The sequence below is a fragment of the Manacus vitellinus genome, unplaced genomic scaffold, assembly GCF_001715985.3.
Source record: "Manacus vitellinus isolate BGI_N305 unplaced genomic scaffold, ASM171598v3 scaffold_3_pilon, whole genome shotgun sequence".
NCBI classification, from domain to species: Eukaryota; Metazoa; Chordata; class Aves; order Passeriformes; family Pipridae; genus Manacus; species Manacus vitellinus.
In genome coordinates this window covers 31,392,359-31,411,441 of record NW_021940535.1, presented here as the reverse complement: position 1 = coordinate 31,411,441, position 19,083 = coordinate 31,392,359, and the positions used below count along the sequence as shown (strand labels likewise).

At 38.9% G+C, this 19,083-nt stretch overlaps 1 protein-coding gene across 1 annotated transcript in view; it reads left to right on the top strand.

Annotated features, from left to right (window-relative positions):
• The window catches only part of COL1A2 (collagen type I alpha 2 chain), a 39,418-nt gene that overhangs the window by 11,654 nt on the left and 8,681 nt on the right, over nt 1–19,083 (top strand). Inside the window, exons 13-40 of the mRNA XM_008921186.3 lie at nt 258–302; nt 506–559; nt 665–709; nt 2,722–2,775; nt 4,200–4,298; nt 4,384–4,428; nt 4,533–4,631; nt 5,165–5,218; nt 5,318–5,425; nt 6,268–6,321; nt 6,427–6,525; nt 7,376–7,429; nt 7,816–7,914; nt 8,672–8,725; nt 9,363–9,416; nt 9,542–9,595; nt 9,695–9,748; nt 10,586–10,630; nt 12,822–12,920; nt 13,641–13,748; nt 15,065–15,118; nt 15,704–15,757; nt 16,293–16,346; nt 16,455–16,508; nt 16,605–16,712; nt 17,700–17,753; nt 17,847–17,900; nt 18,814–18,975. Coding sequence (XP_008919434.2) covers nt 258–302; nt 506–559; nt 665–709; nt 2,722–2,775; nt 4,200–4,298; nt 4,384–4,428; nt 4,533–4,631; nt 5,165–5,218; nt 5,318–5,425; nt 6,268–6,321; nt 6,427–6,525; nt 7,376–7,429; nt 7,816–7,914; nt 8,672–8,725; nt 9,363–9,416; nt 9,542–9,595; nt 9,695–9,748; nt 10,586–10,630; nt 12,822–12,920; nt 13,641–13,748; nt 15,065–15,118; nt 15,704–15,757; nt 16,293–16,346; nt 16,455–16,508; nt 16,605–16,712; nt 17,700–17,753; nt 17,847–17,900; nt 18,814–18,975 — 1,971 coding nt within the window. The remainder of the gene's footprint in view (nt 1–257; nt 303–505; nt 560–664; nt 710–2,721; nt 2,776–4,199; nt 4,299–4,383; nt 4,429–4,532; nt 4,632–5,164; nt 5,219–5,317; nt 5,426–6,267; nt 6,322–6,426; nt 6,526–7,375; nt 7,430–7,815; nt 7,915–8,671; nt 8,726–9,362; nt 9,417–9,541; nt 9,596–9,694; nt 9,749–10,585; nt 10,631–12,821; nt 12,921–13,640; nt 13,749–15,064; nt 15,119–15,703; nt 15,758–16,292; nt 16,347–16,454; nt 16,509–16,604; nt 16,713–17,699; nt 17,754–17,846; nt 17,901–18,813; nt 18,976–19,083) is intronic.

Genomic DNA, 19,083 nt, shown 5'->3' with positions numbered 1-19,083 from the left:
TAAAGAAAGGGGATAAAGAAAGCTGAGCTAGGTAAGTCAAGCAACTTTCTCTGTCCCTCCTCTTCTAAAATGATTCCATTTGACTGTGTTCCAGTATATGTAGGGACAATTGCAGTCCTCAGGTGTAATTGTGGTGCAAGTGCTACAGAAGACAAAGAGAGTAGGATCCAGCAGTTGAAAATCTCTCTGAAGGTGCTGTGCTGTCTGTCCAAAGCATCCTTTAATTAATTCAAGCCTCCAAACTTTCTTCTTCACAGGGAGAACCTGGTGCCCCTGGTGAAAATGGTACCCCAGGACAACCTGTAAGTATTCACTGCTGCTGTGGGAAATTATAATCTAATCGATTTTGTTCAGCTAGCATTTTCTTCAGTATTTGTCATCTACAACACTCCAGCTAGCTAGATACTCTTATGTAATAGTATTATGACTTATCAGAGGGAAAAATTCTATATATCTATGTTCAATGAAGAGATATAAATGAGTTAATTTAATTTTTTTCTTTCAGGGCGCTCGTGGTCTCCCTGGTGAGAGAGGAAGAGTAGGTGCCCCTGGACCAGCTGTAAGTGGCTTCCCATCTGTCTGTCATCATGACCAACCACTTACTGTGGCTCTCTCTGATATTCTGTTCTCTTTTCAAACTATTTATCATGTTCTTTCCTCACAGGGTGCTCGTGGAAGTGATGGCAGTGCTGGGCCCACTGGACCTGCTGTAAGTTTGTCTTGCTCTTTGACAATATGGTTCCATTAGACCTTGTGCTCCTAATCCTGTTTTTAGAGGATTTCTTGGGCTTCTGAGAAGTCGATTGTGTTCATGTTTTTAACATAGTCCTTTGTTGCTTATCAGACCATCACAAAAAGAATTAGTGAAACATAAAACCTTTGTAGACAACATCCTGAGAGCCTCAGAATTTATCTTTAACACATCTATGTCAAAGGAACCAAATATTCTCTCATTTGCATGGGTGATTTCATGGGAAACTTTTCCAGCAGATTTCACTGAGAAATTTCACCCAATGAACAGAATTCTCATTTCCAGCAGTCTAACAGAATAGTTCTCATCCCAAAACTAGAGACTTTATACTTTTCCACATATATATACCATGCATGTTGCAGATGACTGTAATTATATATAAACTGTAAATAATGCATGCACACCAGAACACAGCTTTGCACCTGCAGCATTGTACTATCAGACATTAACCTTTTTCATTTACCCCTGATACCTGCATTATGTGAGCTAATGTGAAAGGCCAGCGAGATCCAACTGCCCTGATCTGACTAGTAAACAATAACTATTCTAATAGGAACTAACACAATGCAAATTTGTCCATTCAAAAGGAGTTAGTGTTACCATAATATACTACTGACTTCAGTAAACCTCATTTATCTCAGTGAAATAAGTATGTGTCAGGGACATAGTTTTGAAACTGTAAAAAAAATCAAGAATAGCCTAGAATAGTTTTTTTCTTCCTACCTTCAAAATTTGAGTCAGTGATGAACCTGTACTTGATTCTGTTTTGCTAAAGTTGATTTTAGTGCTCCTTGTCACTTCAAACACCTCTTGTGCTTTAACAGAGCAGCATGTTAATAGAGCTGTGAATTTCTCTTCAGTTCTCCCAAGTAGAGTATTCAACAAATATCTGTGATTGGGCATTTAAATTGCAGGCAAATAGAGATCTTACAGCTAAGACCTGATGTAGTAGAATCAAAATATTTTAGCTGAAGACGTTTCACATGAAGTTACTATATGAAAAATATTCTGAAGCTGCTGATTGTAGAGGTGTTACTCAGAATGGGCAGCAGCACAGTATTGCATTGTGTTTCAGTGTCTATTCCAGGCTGAAGTTACTTTACACATACTTAGGTTATGATGCTGTAAATATTCTGCATAGCACTTATTACCACTAATTTTTTAGAACTAAAACAGAAATAACATTTTATTCTTGTTGCTACTTGGAATTTAAAATGTAAAAAAGTCACTGCAATGAAAATTCTGTAAATTTATGTTTTCAAACACATCTTAAAGGGTTTTGTTCTTTTTTTCTTTGCTTATGCAAAACCAGTGAAAATTCAAGGTACCCCATTTATAACACAGTAGGTTATAAAATGTTGGAAGCCAACTCCTTTTTGTCATACCAGCTGACAAATTCCCTTGGATTTTTGAGGCAGTTTTATAATAAGTATTTATAATTGAAAGATCTTAGCTCAACAACAATGTAGATATCAGTTCCCAGTAGCAATGAGTGAGTTGGATATTTTATTAATAATTGAAGAAAAACTATCCTTTGTATTTGCATGCACTGAAAAATAAAGGCTATGAATACATGCTATGAATATATGTCTGGGTACATTAGGAATTTTGTCCCAATGTAGTTAGAAATCTCACAGCCATAAGCAGATATAGTAGAATCAGCCACCCTGCCTTGCAGATGCCTGCCTCTGCCCATCCTCTGTTCCTTCTCAGGTGTTTAGCCTCAAGGCAAGGTTTTACCAGTTCTTGCTAAATTTGCACTGCAAATGCTTTTTAAGCATTGACCTTGCTCTTAACTGTTTGTAGTAAACCAAATCTGTCAGTTTGCAGTTGCAAAAGGTAACTAGTATTCTGAGGTGGTAACATGAGGAATAAGTAAATGTGCATTTCTTTTAATCTGTTTAAAGCAAGAAAGATGTTTCTGTTGTTACAGAATACCTTTAAACAACTGCTTCCTTTTCATTTTCCAGGGCCCTATTGGTGCTGCTGGTCCTCCAGGCTTCCCAGGTGCTCCTGGTGCTAAGGTATGAACATCTGCTTCTCCTGGTACATTTGATAGTGAAGATGAAATATACTATAAAGAGTTGCTAGGCAGCAAAAAAAAACCCCACTCAATGAAATAGGAATCCTTTCTTATCAGTTACCGATCAGGATGAGGATGAATTCCTAGAGTATTTGGAGAGCATCAGATATGAATGCTAATTTAAAACACAGCAGTTACTTCACAGCTGAAGATGGATGCTGGGCAGATTTAGGAAGACACATAACCTTTTTACTGCTTCCTGTGTGATGCAGTTGAATATACCTTCGAAGGGTGACATGGATCATGCTAAATAAGCAAAGCAGCAGATAACATCACTTTACAGAAGTAGTGGAGGACCAAGAAGCTGCAGTTGAGTATTAGGCTCTTTCCAACTTAAGTCCTTGAAATTACAATGTAGAAATTGCATTTAAACTTTTCAGGTTCAGGACACTACCATTTTGCTCTTGCAGACTATAACTTAAATGATTCACTTATTACTCAGATCTTAGCATTTTTACCTGGGTAAGAGTCTCAACATCTTGAGTGCCCAAGGAAGCCAAGAGTATCACATATACTACATTTACTAATTTTGCTGACCTTTTGCCACAAAATCCATGTCACAGACAAAACTTATCTTAATCCATCCTTAGAAGAAAATAAAGTATTGTTTGCTGGACCCTTTAATATTAACTGCAGGGAAGATGAGGAAAAAATTGAGATCCCATTTTGGTTATTCTTATCAAAATGCAGGTCTTTGAAAACCATGAAGTCTTCTCTGATGCAGATGTTAGTGTGGTTACAGCATGTAATTTCAAGAGAAGATTGTCTACATGTCCAGGGTGAATGCTGGCTGCTTAGAGAATTGTTGGAGAGAACTTGTCATTATATTCAGTTTTTTGTAGTGGAATACAAGCTTCTGAAAATAAAAACAAGGACCTTTCTTCCTGTCATTTACTCCACTGTGAATACTATCCCACAGCACTCTGATCAGGCATCATTGTGTGTTTTGCATCAGTGTGAATGGCATCTGAAAGTGCAAGACAATGGTTAATTAGGTCTCATACACTGTGGCACCTCAGGCCAATGCTGGAGGCACATGGCTGCAGATAAGACTGGAATTGTAATTCTGATTTTTTAGATCAACCTTCTGGTTAATCCTAGGTGATAATGTAACTTTTCAGGTCTGCTGAGCATCTGTTGTTTTAGCTATTAGCTTAGATGGAGCCTAACTAGACATTCCAACTTCAGTGCCCTTGAAATCCATTAAAAGCTCTCAGCTGCTTGGTTTCCTGGCCTCTGAATTGGGCACATATATATATAAATGTATATGATTGTCTTCTTAATGCCAGGCTAATATAGGATTGCTTCACTATTGCCATAACACTGTGTACACTTGATAGAGCATTCTATTCTTCTCTCAAACAGGGTGAAATCGGACCTGCTGGTAACGTTGGTCCTACTGGTCCTGCTGGTCCAAGAGGAGAGATTGGACTTCCTGGTTCTAGTGGTCCTGTTGGCCCACCAGTAAGTAACTTGCCAGACTTTATCTATTGTTGGATGAGTGTACTTTTGATTCTGAATGAACCAACATTGTTATCTTCCTTAACAGGGCAACCCTGGTGCTAATGGTCTTCCAGGAGCTAAAGGTGCAGCTGTAAGTACGACTATACTCATACTTGTTTGCTTTAAAAAAACCAAAATTCAGTTAATGCAGCAGAAAACAGGTTCATAATACCTTTTTTCCCCTCTGCTCTACAGGGTCTTCCTGGTGTTGCTGGTGCTCCTGGTCTGCCTGGTCCCCGTGGTATTCTTGGTCCTCCTGGCCCTGCTGGTCCTAGTGGTGCTAGAGGACTTGTCGTAAGTGACCTTGTATATTATGTGTCTTCGTTTGAAAACTGGACACAGTGTCCACAGTAGTAAAAGATTCCCTCTGGATACATTTTTGTTATAATGCAGACATTTTTTCTTGCTGCACTGTAATTGAACACTGTAGTTCAGTTCTGTGTCTCACTACTTACTTCAGATGCCAAAACTCAAGAGGTTCACTTTGCACTCCCTTCGAGTGCAAGAACTGTTAAGCTCTGTCCATGCTGATAGTATCAAGAGAGATATGGCAGCAATCCCACAGCTAGGCCCTCAGTGGGTATCCTCAGCAGGGGAATCAGCCCTGAATGTGTCATAGTTCAATATATGTAATTTCTAAGCATCTTGAACATGTTTGTTTTCATGGCTGTTAAACCAAAAATACAATTGTACTCGTTGACCATTATTCACAATAGAGGCAGAGATGATCAAAGACTGGTTTGATTCATGAGAAATCCCTCCAGGTAGAAGAGATATTTTTTTGAATGATACCTAATTCTATGATCGCTTTTTGTTTTGGACTCTAGGGTGAACCAGGCCCTGCCGGTCCCAAGGGAGAAAGTGGTGCCAAGGGTGAGCCTGTAAGTATGGCAAAATGTGAAGGTTTTTTCAATCAAAAGCCTCCTTATAACTGCAACACAGCACCTGATTTCTTCTTTTTCTCTATTTGTCTGACATAGGGTGCTGCTGGACCTCCTGGCCCTCCTGGTCCCAGTGGTGAGGAAGGCAAGAGAGGAAGCACTGGTGAACCTGGCTCTGCTGGTCCCCCAGGCCCTGCTGGTCTGAGAGTAGGTTTTCTTTTTGTGTTCCAGAATTAGAAGTAAAAGGAAAGAAGAAATCAATCGAGAGTCACAAAGACAAATTAAATAATTATGAGTAATTGAATTTACATTAGTGCTTCTACACAAAGATCATTTTCAATTCTAAGCCTTTTGATTAGTTGGGACCAAACCTATTTTTGCTTTGTGTTAGTGCATGTTTACAATCTTATCCCTGAAGCAATTAGAGGTTGCTTTGATTCATCCATCGTGTAATATTTAGTGAATTATCTTTTAATTACTCTTAAACGTAGTGATGGAATTTAACTGCTCAAAACAGAAAATTGGCTCGCATGTCATAGGAGGCAAAAGCTTTCAATTCAATGTCTTCAAGGATGCCTAGTACCCTTTTCACTGGGTGAGAAAACAGCCCTATGAACTTCAGGAAGCATGCAGGAAAACAATTCATAGGAAAATAATACAAAAAATGGCAGTGTTTCCTCCAGATATTTTTTTGGCAGGGATAAAGATGTAGTGTTGCACCTTGGGTAGGGAGTCACAGAGAAATCAGTAACTCTCTACAGAGAAGGGAATGTGGAACTGTGTGGGCCAGGTTGTGGGATCCTAGCCACTGGGTAGAGCCACTATTAGTTACAGTGAACACTGAAAATGCTCTGATACAAACAAAAATTTAAAGAAATCTATAGGAAGTGAAAGAGATTTCTTTCACAATATCCATTTACAGTGAGGTGTGTGAGCTTAGAGCTGCACCTACCTCGAATTAAGCAGACCTGCTTGGAAGGCTGAAATTTAGCAAGCAGCAACAGATTTATTTCTTTCCATTTCTTGATTTGTTTTGTGTTGACTTGCAGGGTGTGCCTGGATCTCGTGGTCTTCCTGGAGCTGATGGCAGAGCTGGTGTCATGGTAAGACTTTTGTCTGGGCCACTGTTTCTGAAACATCTTCTTTTATACGCAGACATGTGATGCTTTTTCCTACCTCTGCCTTATTTTATTTCTTTCTTATGGTAGGGACCTGCTGGTAACCGTGGTGCTAGTGGTCCTGTTGGTGCTAAGGGTCCTCATGGTGATGCTGGCCGTCCTGGTGAGCCTGGTCTTATGGGTCCAAGAGTAAGTTTGAACTCTGTGGTGTAAGTTTGAACTATGTAAAAAGAAAATTACTTACAATTAAGGGATAAAATTATTCAGAAATCCAAATGCAAAAGTTCATCATGTGCTAACCACAATTAGGGCACTTCCACCACTCTGTTGAAAAAAAAACCATGAGGAATGATTAAGAAGCATCAAAATATTTATTGAAATTAGTTCCTTTTGTTATGGTAGCATTTGATTGCCTTGTCATGGAACATTGTCACCTTGTACTGGATACTGCATTGACTTCTGAAAGGGGTTTCCATTTGTGATTATTTACAGAATATGGTCATTAAGATCACAACTGTGGTGTGTGTGTCCTCTTTAATGAACTAAAAGAAAAGCAAACCCTACTAAAACGATTAGATGGCTGATCGCAATTATTTCTATTTTATTTTGGAAATTATTTCACTGAAAGAAGCCATTCACTTTTAGTGGTGTTGGCTGCAGTCAGATTATGTCCTTGTCATGGTCTTTAATTCTCTTTACTCTTCCTACCCTACCCCATGAAGTGAAAAGGTTTTCAATGCACATGTGAAACTATTAGGCATCTGCAAACATTGAAACACACTCTCCTCCAAAGCAGAGCCTAAATAAGTTTATCTGAGTGAAACAGATGCTGATTTTCAACTAACAAGGGAACACACCACCAAATTAAACTTCAGTGTGCTTTAGATGTTAACTTGATAAGGCAGACAGTCCTGTTTCCTCAGTGTATATTGATAACTTGGCATCTCTCTGTGTGTATGCATGCATGTAGGAAAAAATGTTGATTAACTGTTGGGTGAGTTTGTTTCCTTCTAAAAACATGAAACTTTTCCTTTTTCAGGGTCTCCCAGGTCAGCCTGGAAGCCCAGGCCCTGCTGGCAAGGAGGGTCCTGTTGTAAGTACTTTGCTTTCCATTCTGTTCCCCCATTGCATGTGAAACACACACATAAAGTGAGATTTTAAAAAGCAGAGGTCTCGGTGCTGAGCCCTCACACAACTACATAGAACCAGCAAAATTTTACTACCATATTACTCAGAAGAACAGTGTGAAACTTTCCATTCGTTTCTGTGGGTCTCAGATTAGGCCTGTGTCCTGGAAGGGGAAGAAGAAATACACAGTTCTATGAAAAGAGAGAAAAATGGAGGAATGTGTGAGCATGCAGTGTATCAACAATGTTTAAAAGTTAAATGGCATTTGCTTCCTGTCAGTACACATTTCTCCTAAAGCTGAACTCTAATTAAACTCTAATAGCCATTTAATAGTATGATTTCTCTTTCTAGGGTTTCCCTGGAGCAGATGGTAGGGTTGGGCCAATTGGTCCAGCTGGTAATAGAGGTGAGCCTGGCAACATTGGATTCCCTGGACCAAAAGGTCCCACTGTAAGTACAGTACAGAAGCTTTCTATTACTATGAAGGTATTTCCAGACATCTTTAGGTCCCCAGCTCTGACATTAATCAAACACATCTCCCTGTATCTTCCTGTACTGCTTATTGTAGCATCCACTTACATTCAAGATTTTTGTTTTAAATTATTTTTCAGTTATCCAAAATATGATTAAACAACTGAAAAACCATGTAATTGGACACCGAAGTGATTAGGATAATACACATCTATTTTATAATTTCCGCATCTCCATTTTATCATTTCTGTATATACGCTTCAGTAAAAGTTGTGTAAAAGCTGGCCATTAAATCTAAGGTTCACTTCCAGAGTACTCTTATTTATGGAGCACTATCCAAAGATCACTCAGTTTAGAAGAAAAGTTACCTGTGACTTCAGTGGACCTCTTAATATATCCCACAGAGGCCACAGATAACAATAATAACCTCCTGGATTTGGGTGCTGCTATACATACACACACATGCATACATATTGCATAGGATACTATGCAGAGAGTCATAAGTTATGATCTCAAAAAATAAGGAAACAGAGTTTTGAAAAGACAAGACATTTATTTTTGAGATATTCAAAGTGATCCAAAAAGTCAGATGGAGCTTGTGGGTGTTTTAATTGGGGTTAAAGAATTATTGCAATAAATCTGGCAAGGAGAGTGTAAATGTCTGCTTAGTAGTATAAATTGAGTCTAATACTAAGTCTTGGTTAACTTTTATATCTTTTTTTTCTTTCGACTTCAGGGTGAACCTGGCAAACCTGGTGAAAGAGGCAATGTTGGTCTTGCTGGCCCACGGGTATGTGGATGTAATTGCTTTAGCACCCTCCAGAGAGAAAGAAGTAGATTTTCAAAACTTCTGTAATAAGATACCATTGGCCTGGGCAAGCATGAATAGATGATGATATAGAAAAGCACTTGGGAATACATTCATCTAGCCTTATGTCAGTGGGGGCTGTTACTTAATGGATAAATGAAAACTCCTCTTCTCGGGTGTTAATTGGGTAATTAATTTTGCAGTATTATCATCTTATGAAGAGGAAAAAATAGCGCTCCCTGTCCTCAATTCTTTGAGGACAGTGTATGATTTCTAATTTATCCTGTAAATTTCCAACTTCTTATTGATTGCTGAAACTTACTAATTCTTCCATGTAGAGGGACCAAAGAATCAGTCTGTTGTGGGAAAAATACTATCAGCAACGTTCCTGTATTCTGTAATTCCAAAATAAGCTTTCTTAAGGATGAATGTGCTGCAATAATTGAATTGCCAGAATTTGAAATTGTAAGAATCTTTAGCAGACTTTGACAGTGAAGTTTCTGCAGTTAAGTCCAAAATGCACAGGAAGTGCCCTTTGTTTTTGGCACATAATAATTTAAATGTATTATTCATAAAAAATCAAAACTTTGATAACAGCTTTCTACTTGAACATATATAGGGTGCTCCTGGTCCAGAGGGAAACAATGGTGCTCAAGGTCCTCCTGGAGTCACTGTAAGTAACAGCTTTTACACAGGTCCAATTTGTGATTTACTTTTCATTAGTGGGACTTCCATTTTTAAATCCATTTTCCTGTATTTCTCCTTCCAAGTTAATCAGTTGTTTTTCGTTCCATCCAGGGGAATCAAGGTGCAAAGGGTGAAACAGGTCCTGCTGGCCCTCCTGGCTTCCAGGTAAGTAACCATATGCTCTGCTCAATATTATCTATGGTTTCCAAAGCACGAAGTGCTTCTGCCTTAACTTTATGTGCATTCTTGTTTCTTTATACTTAGGGTCTGCCAGGTCCCTCGGGTCCAGCTGGTGAAGCTGGTAAACCAGGCGAAAGGGTGAGTGGCACATACAGCACTCTACGAGCGGGGGCAGGCATTGCATAAGTGCTGCATTTGCAATTGCACATGTGGTGAAGCAAGAGCCTGTTGGATCTATTTGCCAAAAAAAAAAGCAATCTGTGTTATATGCAAAGTTTAATAGTCCCTTTTGTTAAAGCTAGCCACAAATGAAGAAGTTCTATTGGAACTTGCATCATACTTCTTTTTCTAAGTTTTGGTATGAAACCGAGCCAAGGCAGTCCTTTGCTTTTTGGGCCTTAAACAGTAATAAAGTATGCCTCCTCCCCCAGAGGAGGACACAGTACATGAAAAATATTTTACTTCACATTTCTTTTGAAATCTTTAAGGTTAAGTTTAACCTGCATTACTCCAGTTATGTTCTTTTGCAGCTCTGTTGATTCCAGTGAATTTACAGTGATGTACAACTGAGGTAGCTTAGGTGTAATTCATTCTCTGACTGCTGCACAGTTAGTGTGTGATGAAATCTGCAAATTGTTTATCCTAGGTGTCATAACCACCTTTAACATTTATAGTTACATCTCTCTGTGTCCCTGTAAAATAACTTACAATGCATATACCTGAAAAAAAGAGCTTGTAATTTAATAGCTAACTCTTCAGATGAAAAATTATCTCTTGTGTGCCTTGAGATACTGTGCAGCTAGATGAAAAGGGCTTATTTCCATGTATCTAAAAGATGGCTATTTGCCTGAAAATTTTCAATATGCTGTTGCAATTTGAGAAGCATTTCTGTTTACTGCTAAGAAACAAAGTACAATTTGAGCAAACAAGTTTGCTTTAGAAATAAGCTTTACCTGTATATCTACTCTCTTCTAGGGTCTTCACGGTGAATTTGGTGTCCCTGGTCCTGCTGGCCCAAGAGTAAGTAACTCATTTGAAATCTGGTACAGACTGTCTTAAGAATGTGTTCAATAATACTTGTAGCTATACATTTCCAAGTTCCTCAAGGCAAAAAGCCTTGTTATAGAATACAGTGTATTGCAGAGCAGATTCCCAGGAATGAAAGAGAATTATCTCTGCTCTTTGCACATGTCAGGGTATGTGGTTATATAATACAACAGTTGCCAGTGTTAGTAAATTTCTGGATAAGCAGTATGACTATTACCCAAATAACGATACCCTGTATTAACCTCACAATGAGACTGTGGATGACAAAAGACTAATCCTACAGTGTTACACTGAGCCCTGATGCATATGAGAATTTTCTAGTACAGTGCCTGTGTGCAAACCTTTTTAGCCTGACCACTTCAGTTGTACTATCCCTTGCTTGCCAGCTCCTACCTCCCAGGTAACCTCTTTGTGATAGTGAGCTGAATTCAGAACCTGGAATAGCGATTGGAAGGTATTGCCTTCCACTTCCCTTTATTCCTGCACTGTCAATAAACATCTTTAAAGAGCTTTGTGTGGATGCCTTCCTGCATGGCAAGAAGATCCCATTTATGTAGAGCAATGAGTGATTTATAAAATGCTCGATTAATTATTTGCTCTCCAAATTCGTCTATGAAGAGATTGATATTTAACCTACTTCTGTTGCTTCTTCCTTTCTTTTGACTTCCAGCCTAAATGTATCAATGACAAATATTCCCATTCACTCTTATAAGTTATGTTGATCAGTTTAAACAGCACTTTCCCTCCCTATATTTAGTGCCCTGCGACTGAATCTTAAGGCATCAATATCAATAACCATGTCCTCTCTAGACTTCGCTGATCTATCCAAGCCTTTGTCATATTATTATCAGTTACTTGCCTCTGCTCTAGCTTGCCTTAAGTATCTCAAACCCAGCCCAGGGTGTATTTCATTCAGTATTCAAAATTATGTCTTGCTGATGCTTTGTACACAAAACTAACACTAACTAAAAATACCTCACTTCTTGTGCCAGATCACATTTGCCTTTTTCATGTTTGCATCATGTTGTTGGCTACTGGCTATCACTTTTCCCTTTCTGTCATTTTCACCAATGAAACTTCCATTTACAGCAGAAATTCTCATTTTTAGTGCCTACATAAATGGCCTGATACTTTGCACTCTTGAATTTTATCCCACTTTCTCTGTGACAGCCATCTAGCAGGTTATTCACTTCTTCCTGTGTAATATGCCAACCCTTCTTCCTGTCGACAAAAACTTCCACCTTTGTGATATCTGCATATTTCATAAATATCTATCTTCCTTTTCAGCCTCTCTGTCATTAAAAAAATGTATGTAGAAGAAATATTAATCGAGGAACATTTCTAAAATATAATTTAATCTTCCACATCACTGGTGCTTCTAGCAGTGTGCTATGTCTCCTTGAGTCAGTTCTTTGACCACATTATAGTTCTCGTGAAAAATCCCAGATTTTGCATAATAACTATGATGCTGTTATGCAAAATTCAACATATTATACATAATACTGTACAAAATCCAGCATAACGAAAAATCTCTATTATACCTTATCAGATTATTCCCTGATGTCCAGCTTGATCACACTGAGATAATTTGAAATATAGAAATATGGGTTTTACTAAAGATCTTTGATAGATCTGTTGTGCATTTAAACCCAGTTTCCAGCTACTTCCACATTTTCAGATGACCTCTATTTCAGAATTTATCCTTATACCTGTTATAATGTACAGGTCACATTAATAGGCTTTAGGTGTCACCTCTATTCTCCAATATTCACCAGGCATTTGACACTGTAAAAATAATTGTTTGCCAATTATTATTGCTTTAATTTCACTAGCATCCATTATTTTTCCTAAAATAGAATCTCCATTTGGCAGTAGAATGCAAGACACTATTACCAGAATGAGCACAGTAGCCAAAATCCATGTTCAAAAAGTATTTATAACCTAATTGTCAGCTGTTACCATGATGCAAGACTTTATTACCTCATTTTGCTGTATTTGTATCAAAACTGGAGCCAGTTCTTATGACCAGTTTAGTTAGTGGCTGTACAATTTTCACACAGTTCTTAGTGGTTTGTTCAGATTAAAATGCTACTAGCCAGTGCTTTAAAACCTCTCAGCTACAGAGAAATTCAAGGGAAAACTTAAATCAGACTCTCTCCTGTAGGGTGAACGTGGTCCTCCTGGTGAAAGCGGTGCTGTTGGTCCCGCCGGTTCCATTGGAAGCCGTGGTCCTGCTGGCCCACCAGGCCCTGATGGTAACAAGGTATACCTTTCCCAGCTGCCACTGCCTTGCTGTTGGATTCCTGATGATTGAATTTGGACACAGTCCAAAACCTGGTTTCCTGAGGGCATAGGTGATAACTGCTAATAGGTAGTTACCAATACACTATAGCCCCTGGGTCATCTCTTCAAGTGGTAAAACTCCATTCCAGCTAGTCCATGCTAATATTAAATGGATAGTACTGTAGATGATGGGAGGGGAACTCAGTTTGAATACAGCTTGTCAGCTGGGTATACTATTATTCTGTTTTGAGATAGGATCTGAGATTTTGACTGAAATCCATGCTGACTTCTATTTATACCCACATCTACTTGTACACAGGAAGTTCTTGTGTCTAGTAAGCAATATTCTCCCCCGAACATCAGGGCAATAATAAGTGGTTATCTAACAAAATATGTTGGTTTGATGATAACTGAATCTGGGTCTTAGTTTTCAGGATTTTCATGGCGAATCTTTCTACAGAAGTTTAGTTGGGAACATGGGACACCCTAAAACCTCAGGAGCCCACAGAATCAGAGAGTGTTCATGTGTAGCATCTTAACTAGCTAAAAAAGTAAAATATGTACAATAGCTTAAGACAAAATGCTACTATTCACACTGTTTACAACCAAGCAGAATGATGAGCAAAGCACTAATGATGATTTTGTTCCAAATTGTGTGAATGATTGGACCCTGACTTACACGATGTGCTGTTGCTGCTAGGGTGAGCCTGGCAATGTTGGTGCTGCTGGTGCTCCTGGTCCTGCTGGCCCTGGTGGAATCCCAGGAGAGAGAGGTGTTGCTGGTGTTCCAGGAGGCAAGGGTGAAAAGGTAAGGTGGACAACTGCTTTGTCACTGTGTGCACAGATTTGGGAGATGCCTGAATTTCATTAACTTGAAAAAACCTGAAGGTTGCCCCAGTGGAACTTTTATTTAGTGTGAAACTGTATTACTTAGTGAGCAAGTAGAGACTGTCAGTCTTTTCTAAGGTTTTATTCTTCTCTTTGCTCAGCATTTGGGATTGGCTTAAGTGGCAATTGGTTCTTCACAGGACTGGGTAACAATGAGCTTATCTTTACCAGAGAAATACTAAAGCCGTCTGAGTACAGACTTTATAGTAGCAATGGGCCTACCAATCACAAAGGACTAAGTCTCTGGATCAAATCCATGACTGCTCTAGGTGCAGTGACAATGTAAGTAAATCAGTTGCAAAAAGTTTTGGATTGTATCAGTTTTCTAAAAAATCAGAAAGTATTTTAGCCAATTTAAACTCTTATATAAAGCTGTAAACTCTGGTTGCAAGTTCTGTTGCTACTTCTGCTTTGCCATATAATTATCTATAAAATTGATTTTTATCTTGCTATGTGCCTTTCATTCCGTATTCTCTCCTGTTCATTATTTAAAATATAAACTGAGATTTTTAGAACTGCATTATTTGACTAAAAATCCAGTCATTTATCATAAATGAAATTGTAAGGAAATTTTTAAAAATTCCTTGCAAACTTTTTAAAAAACACTATGTATTGACATGCAAATTAATGCAGAAGTCTAGGCTGTATTTAGGGGAAAAAAAGACACAGAACAGAGTGCTGGTCTGATTTCTTGACTCTAGTGGTGGCGTGGATGTAACTTTTTGTTATATGAAACATATGGCATTTTACGTGACCACCCATATGACATCATTGTTTGTAACAGCTGTTTTCCTGCTTCAATTAGAAAGTATAACACGAATACCTAGAATAATTTTTACAGATAGCTATTTCTTGACCAAAAGTAAAGGAGTTTTGACAGGGGATTTATATTCATAATTGGTAATATACATCAACTTGCTTTTGAATTTTTAATTCCATCCAAAATTCTTGGGACCTCGGAGAATCTAAATAGATTTCCCATGAAAGAAGCAGAGTTATAATTCTGAAAAGCATGTCAATCCTCTTTGCAAATTTTCACTTTTCAAGTCAGTACATACTCAGAAATAAGAATAAAATAATAATCAAAGTCCATTCCCAAAAAATACCCAAAAAATAAGCATCTTGTATGATGTGCAAGTAACATACAGATACCCAGCAAGCAGTTCAAGACTTATTTCATACAAACTACTGTGTTTGTTACCAATATAATGCTTTTCTCCCCTCTGTGTTTTCTAGGGTGCCCCAGGTCTGAGAGGTGATATGGGTGCAACAGGAAGAGATGGTGCTCGCGTGAGTATCTTTTGGTTCTACTTGAGTTTGCCTTGCTGCACCTCAGAACTTAAGTGACTGAAAAGGATGTTCAGGACTTAAGTTTCCCCCTTATTGTGTTACTGCTTCTTTCTGCTTATTTTAATACAAATCAATGTGATTTTGTTGCCCCTTGTCCAGGGATGTTTGAGTTTAGGGAGAGAAAGAGAGAAAAGTGTTTACTTCTCATGCATCCAAGCAGAGAAATTACATGAGCAGAGAACCTTGTATTGCATAGCTGTTCACTGTGACGTTGTCTTCTTTAATTTCATGGGTTCAGCCCAGACAGCTAATTCTAAAGGCAGCCTGCAAAACTACACAAAATTTATCATTAATTTGAGATTTAAGGTGCCTGTCCTAGAGTTAATACTTGGGAAGGAAATAACAATAATAACAATAATAATAATTGGGAAGGAAAATAACAGAATAGATCATGTGTCCTTTTATCTTGAAAACATCTGGAAGAAAGTTACACACCTTTCTCTAGGAGGAAAGAGAAAAATTATTTAAAGTACTTGCTCCTACTCACATTTTGTTAGAAATGGTGTCCTGTCTCTTGACCTGCAGGGTCTCCCTGGTGCTATTGGTGCTCCTGGTCCTGCTGGTGGTGCTGGTGATCGGGTAAGTCTACTCTTTGAATGAAAAAGTGTCTTGTTTGTTTATGCAGTTTGCCCACACATGAATATTAAAGATGATTTCCATCTTTCTAATGTGCACAAGTTCAGTACATTTTTCAGACTTGGGAGGCAAGTTTATTGGGACTATTCGGCAAAGTTTGCCATAGGACCCCAAACCTTTTCCTAAAAGGGTGGGGAAGTGATGCACATCTACATGGTACTGTGTTATATGGGGAGAATATTCTGATTCAGGCTTTGGCTGAATTCTTCCCAGTCAAAGTTAAGCTCCACAACCCTTCTCACAGTGTGAGAAGGGGTTTTGATAAAGTGATGAATAACCATACATTATCTCAGAATGATCCTGTCTGAGAATTGTTAGAAATTATTAATACAGGGTGGGTCAAAAAAAGAAGCATTTTCAGCAACATCTCCTCCAGTGGAGACACAGGGGACTGCATCAGTACCACAAGGTCACCCCTGTTCTGGTTACAGCAAGGCCTTTCCCCACAGTGTCATAATGTTTTCTGCTATCTGTTAAGGGTGAAGGAGGTCCTGCTGGTCCTGCTGGTCCTGCTGGTGCCCGTGGTATCCCTGTAAGTAGTAATTTCTGCAACTATTCTTGTGTCAAAGACATGATGTTCAGAAAACTGCCCTTTTAAAGCCCAATCCAACCATTCCTCTCTTCTTTGTTCTCTCTTTAGGGTGAACGTGGTGAGCCTGGTCCCGTCGGTCCAAGTGGATTTGCTGGACCCCCTGTGAGTTCTGTTTGTGCTTTCCTGATATTGATGCCATTCCTCTCTTTCCTTTGCAAGATTTCTAGCTCCTCATTCTGCCTGTTTTTCTGCCTGTAGGGTGCAGCTGGTCAGCCTGGTGCTAAAGGCGAGCGTGGGCCTAAAGGACCTAAGGGTGAAGTTGGACCAACGGGTGCTATTGGCCCCATCGGTGCTTCTGGACCACCAGTAAGTGAACTGTGTCTTGTTAAAATGCACAGTTCTTAACTGTGCCGTGCAAGGAATACACTAATCTGAAGGCCTTGAGTTTTGAAAAAGTAATTAAAAAAAGAAACAAAACTTCAAAACAAATTAGGCTGTGTGGAAAGTCACCATACTGATTTTTCACGCATTATATAAACTTTGTCAATCTATTTATGTGGGCTCAGATTGTGAGTCTGGAACTGAAACAAGGAGAAAAAAAACACCTACTTTTCACCTTGCTCTGAAGATCAGCAAAATCAGTGTATCTTGGACCATTCAGGGAGAGATTGTGGGTAAGTTCTGAGCTGAGGATGTTGATACCTTTCTCTCAAAGTCAGGATGTGCTGTCACAGACTAGTTTTCAGACTCAGTCATCCAGAAGTGCATGTGGAAATTCGTTCATGCACCCACCTGCACACAGGCTTTTCATATGCTACCAGCATTATAGCCCAAAGCTATATTCTGCTTCACATGCATGCAGCCCATTATTGGGGAACTGGTTGAATCATGCAGAAAGTCAGACCCAGGTAGTTCAAATACCATAAAGTGTTGCAAGATAACATGACTTGGGGTACTTACTGCATAATTTTAATAGACCAACACCAGGGTCTTGCACTATGTGGATGTATAAGTCACACAGTGCAAAAGGGGACTTACTGGTTTTGTCCTACTTTCACATTTTGACTTCCAGATTTGTTTAGATGCACATAACATTTGCAAGGAAATTCATTTGAATCATAAATGCCTTATATGCAACTCTTCCTAGGCCTTATGATGCTGATTTTAAATGTCTGTGAGAATTTAATACCCTGGTACCAGGATAGGCAGTGTGGTTTTGGGCCCAGTTATCCTCCTGCTGGAGTAAAAATTACCCTTAGCTATCACGAGAGAGACACTGAGCCCTTATTGTAAATAGGGAACATTAGCTGCCTTTGCTTAATCCATCTCTCTTTTTCAATCCTTCATACCTAGGGTCCTGCTGGTGCTGCTGGTCCTGCTGGCCCTCGTGGTGATGCTGGTCCTCCTGTAAGTCTTCAAACTTTTGGTACTGACATTGTTGCTTTTCATGAAGTTATTGTTGCTTTTAAAATTAATCTTCCTTTTCACTATCGTTTTTAGGGCATGACTGGTTTCCCTGGTGCTGCTGGAAGAGTTGGTCCTCCTGGCCCTGCTGTAAGTAACTAATGAAGTTCTACTGGGAGATAAATAAGAAGTTGCTTTGGTTAGGGATAATCCTAAATTTTGTTTCATTGACACAAATTCTAATTGCACTAGATATCTCAGATCCCTATAGGATTGGATAAGAAAAAAAATCTAACTGTTCAGACTCCCAGAGTAGGAGCTATGCATTTAATTCTTGGGGTTTTTTTACAGAGTGTCAAGCATTCTTATTCATCTTGAAGTACCCAATCATTTGCAAAATCTGTGTTTATTTGCTTTTGTTCAAATCAATGGCTACACAGTTATTCCTGGTGGATTGGAATAAGGACATCACGTCCAATGTGCAAAAGCATGTTAAGGTTATCTTGTATCCACACTTTCTAAACTATCTGCAGTTCCAGGCCCTGTCTTGAGCACAGAAATGTCTCATTATGGTTTAGAATGTGAATCCCTGCTTATTTATTTTTCAGCCAGAAAATCTCATTCCAGATTGACATTTGAAATGTTTCTTTTCAAAGGTGTTTCCAACCTTTACCAAAAAGTAATTCTTTCCCTAGATACCCTGGATATAAATAAATTTTAAATCCCAGTATCTAAAGCAAATAATCCTGTTGAATTGGAAGAGGTTGGGTTTTTTTCTCATAGATTTTATAATTGCAATTAATGTCTCCAGAGAGTGCTAAATCTGTATTTTCCCACCAAATTATGCCACTTTCACCTGCCCTGATTAAAAAAAAACTCAGTTAAATAACCCTACAGCTATCCTCTGCTGACAAAGCTATAGAAGTTGCTGCATCAGAGTAGCTGATAACGTGTTTATTGCAAAGCACATTTTTTTTACATGGACTTAAAGTGAAGTTTATCTCTCATATCCCCAGTTAATGGGTCAATATTGTAATGATGTCATATTCATACTCAATCCTAGGGCATCACTGGTCCCCCTGGTCCTCCTGGCCCAGCTGGCAAAGATGGTCCTAGAGGTCTGCGTGGTGATGTTGGACCAGTTGGCCGCACTGGTGAACAAGGTATTGCTGGCCCGCCTGGCTTTGCTGGTGAGAAAGGTCCATCTGGAGAGGCCGGTGCTGCTGTAAGTTACTGAGTATAACAGCTCGTTAAAGGTGTTTCTCTGATGTAAATGTTATGGCTTCTAAGATACTTTCGATGTTTGTGAAGGGCTTTTCTGTTTTACCCACAA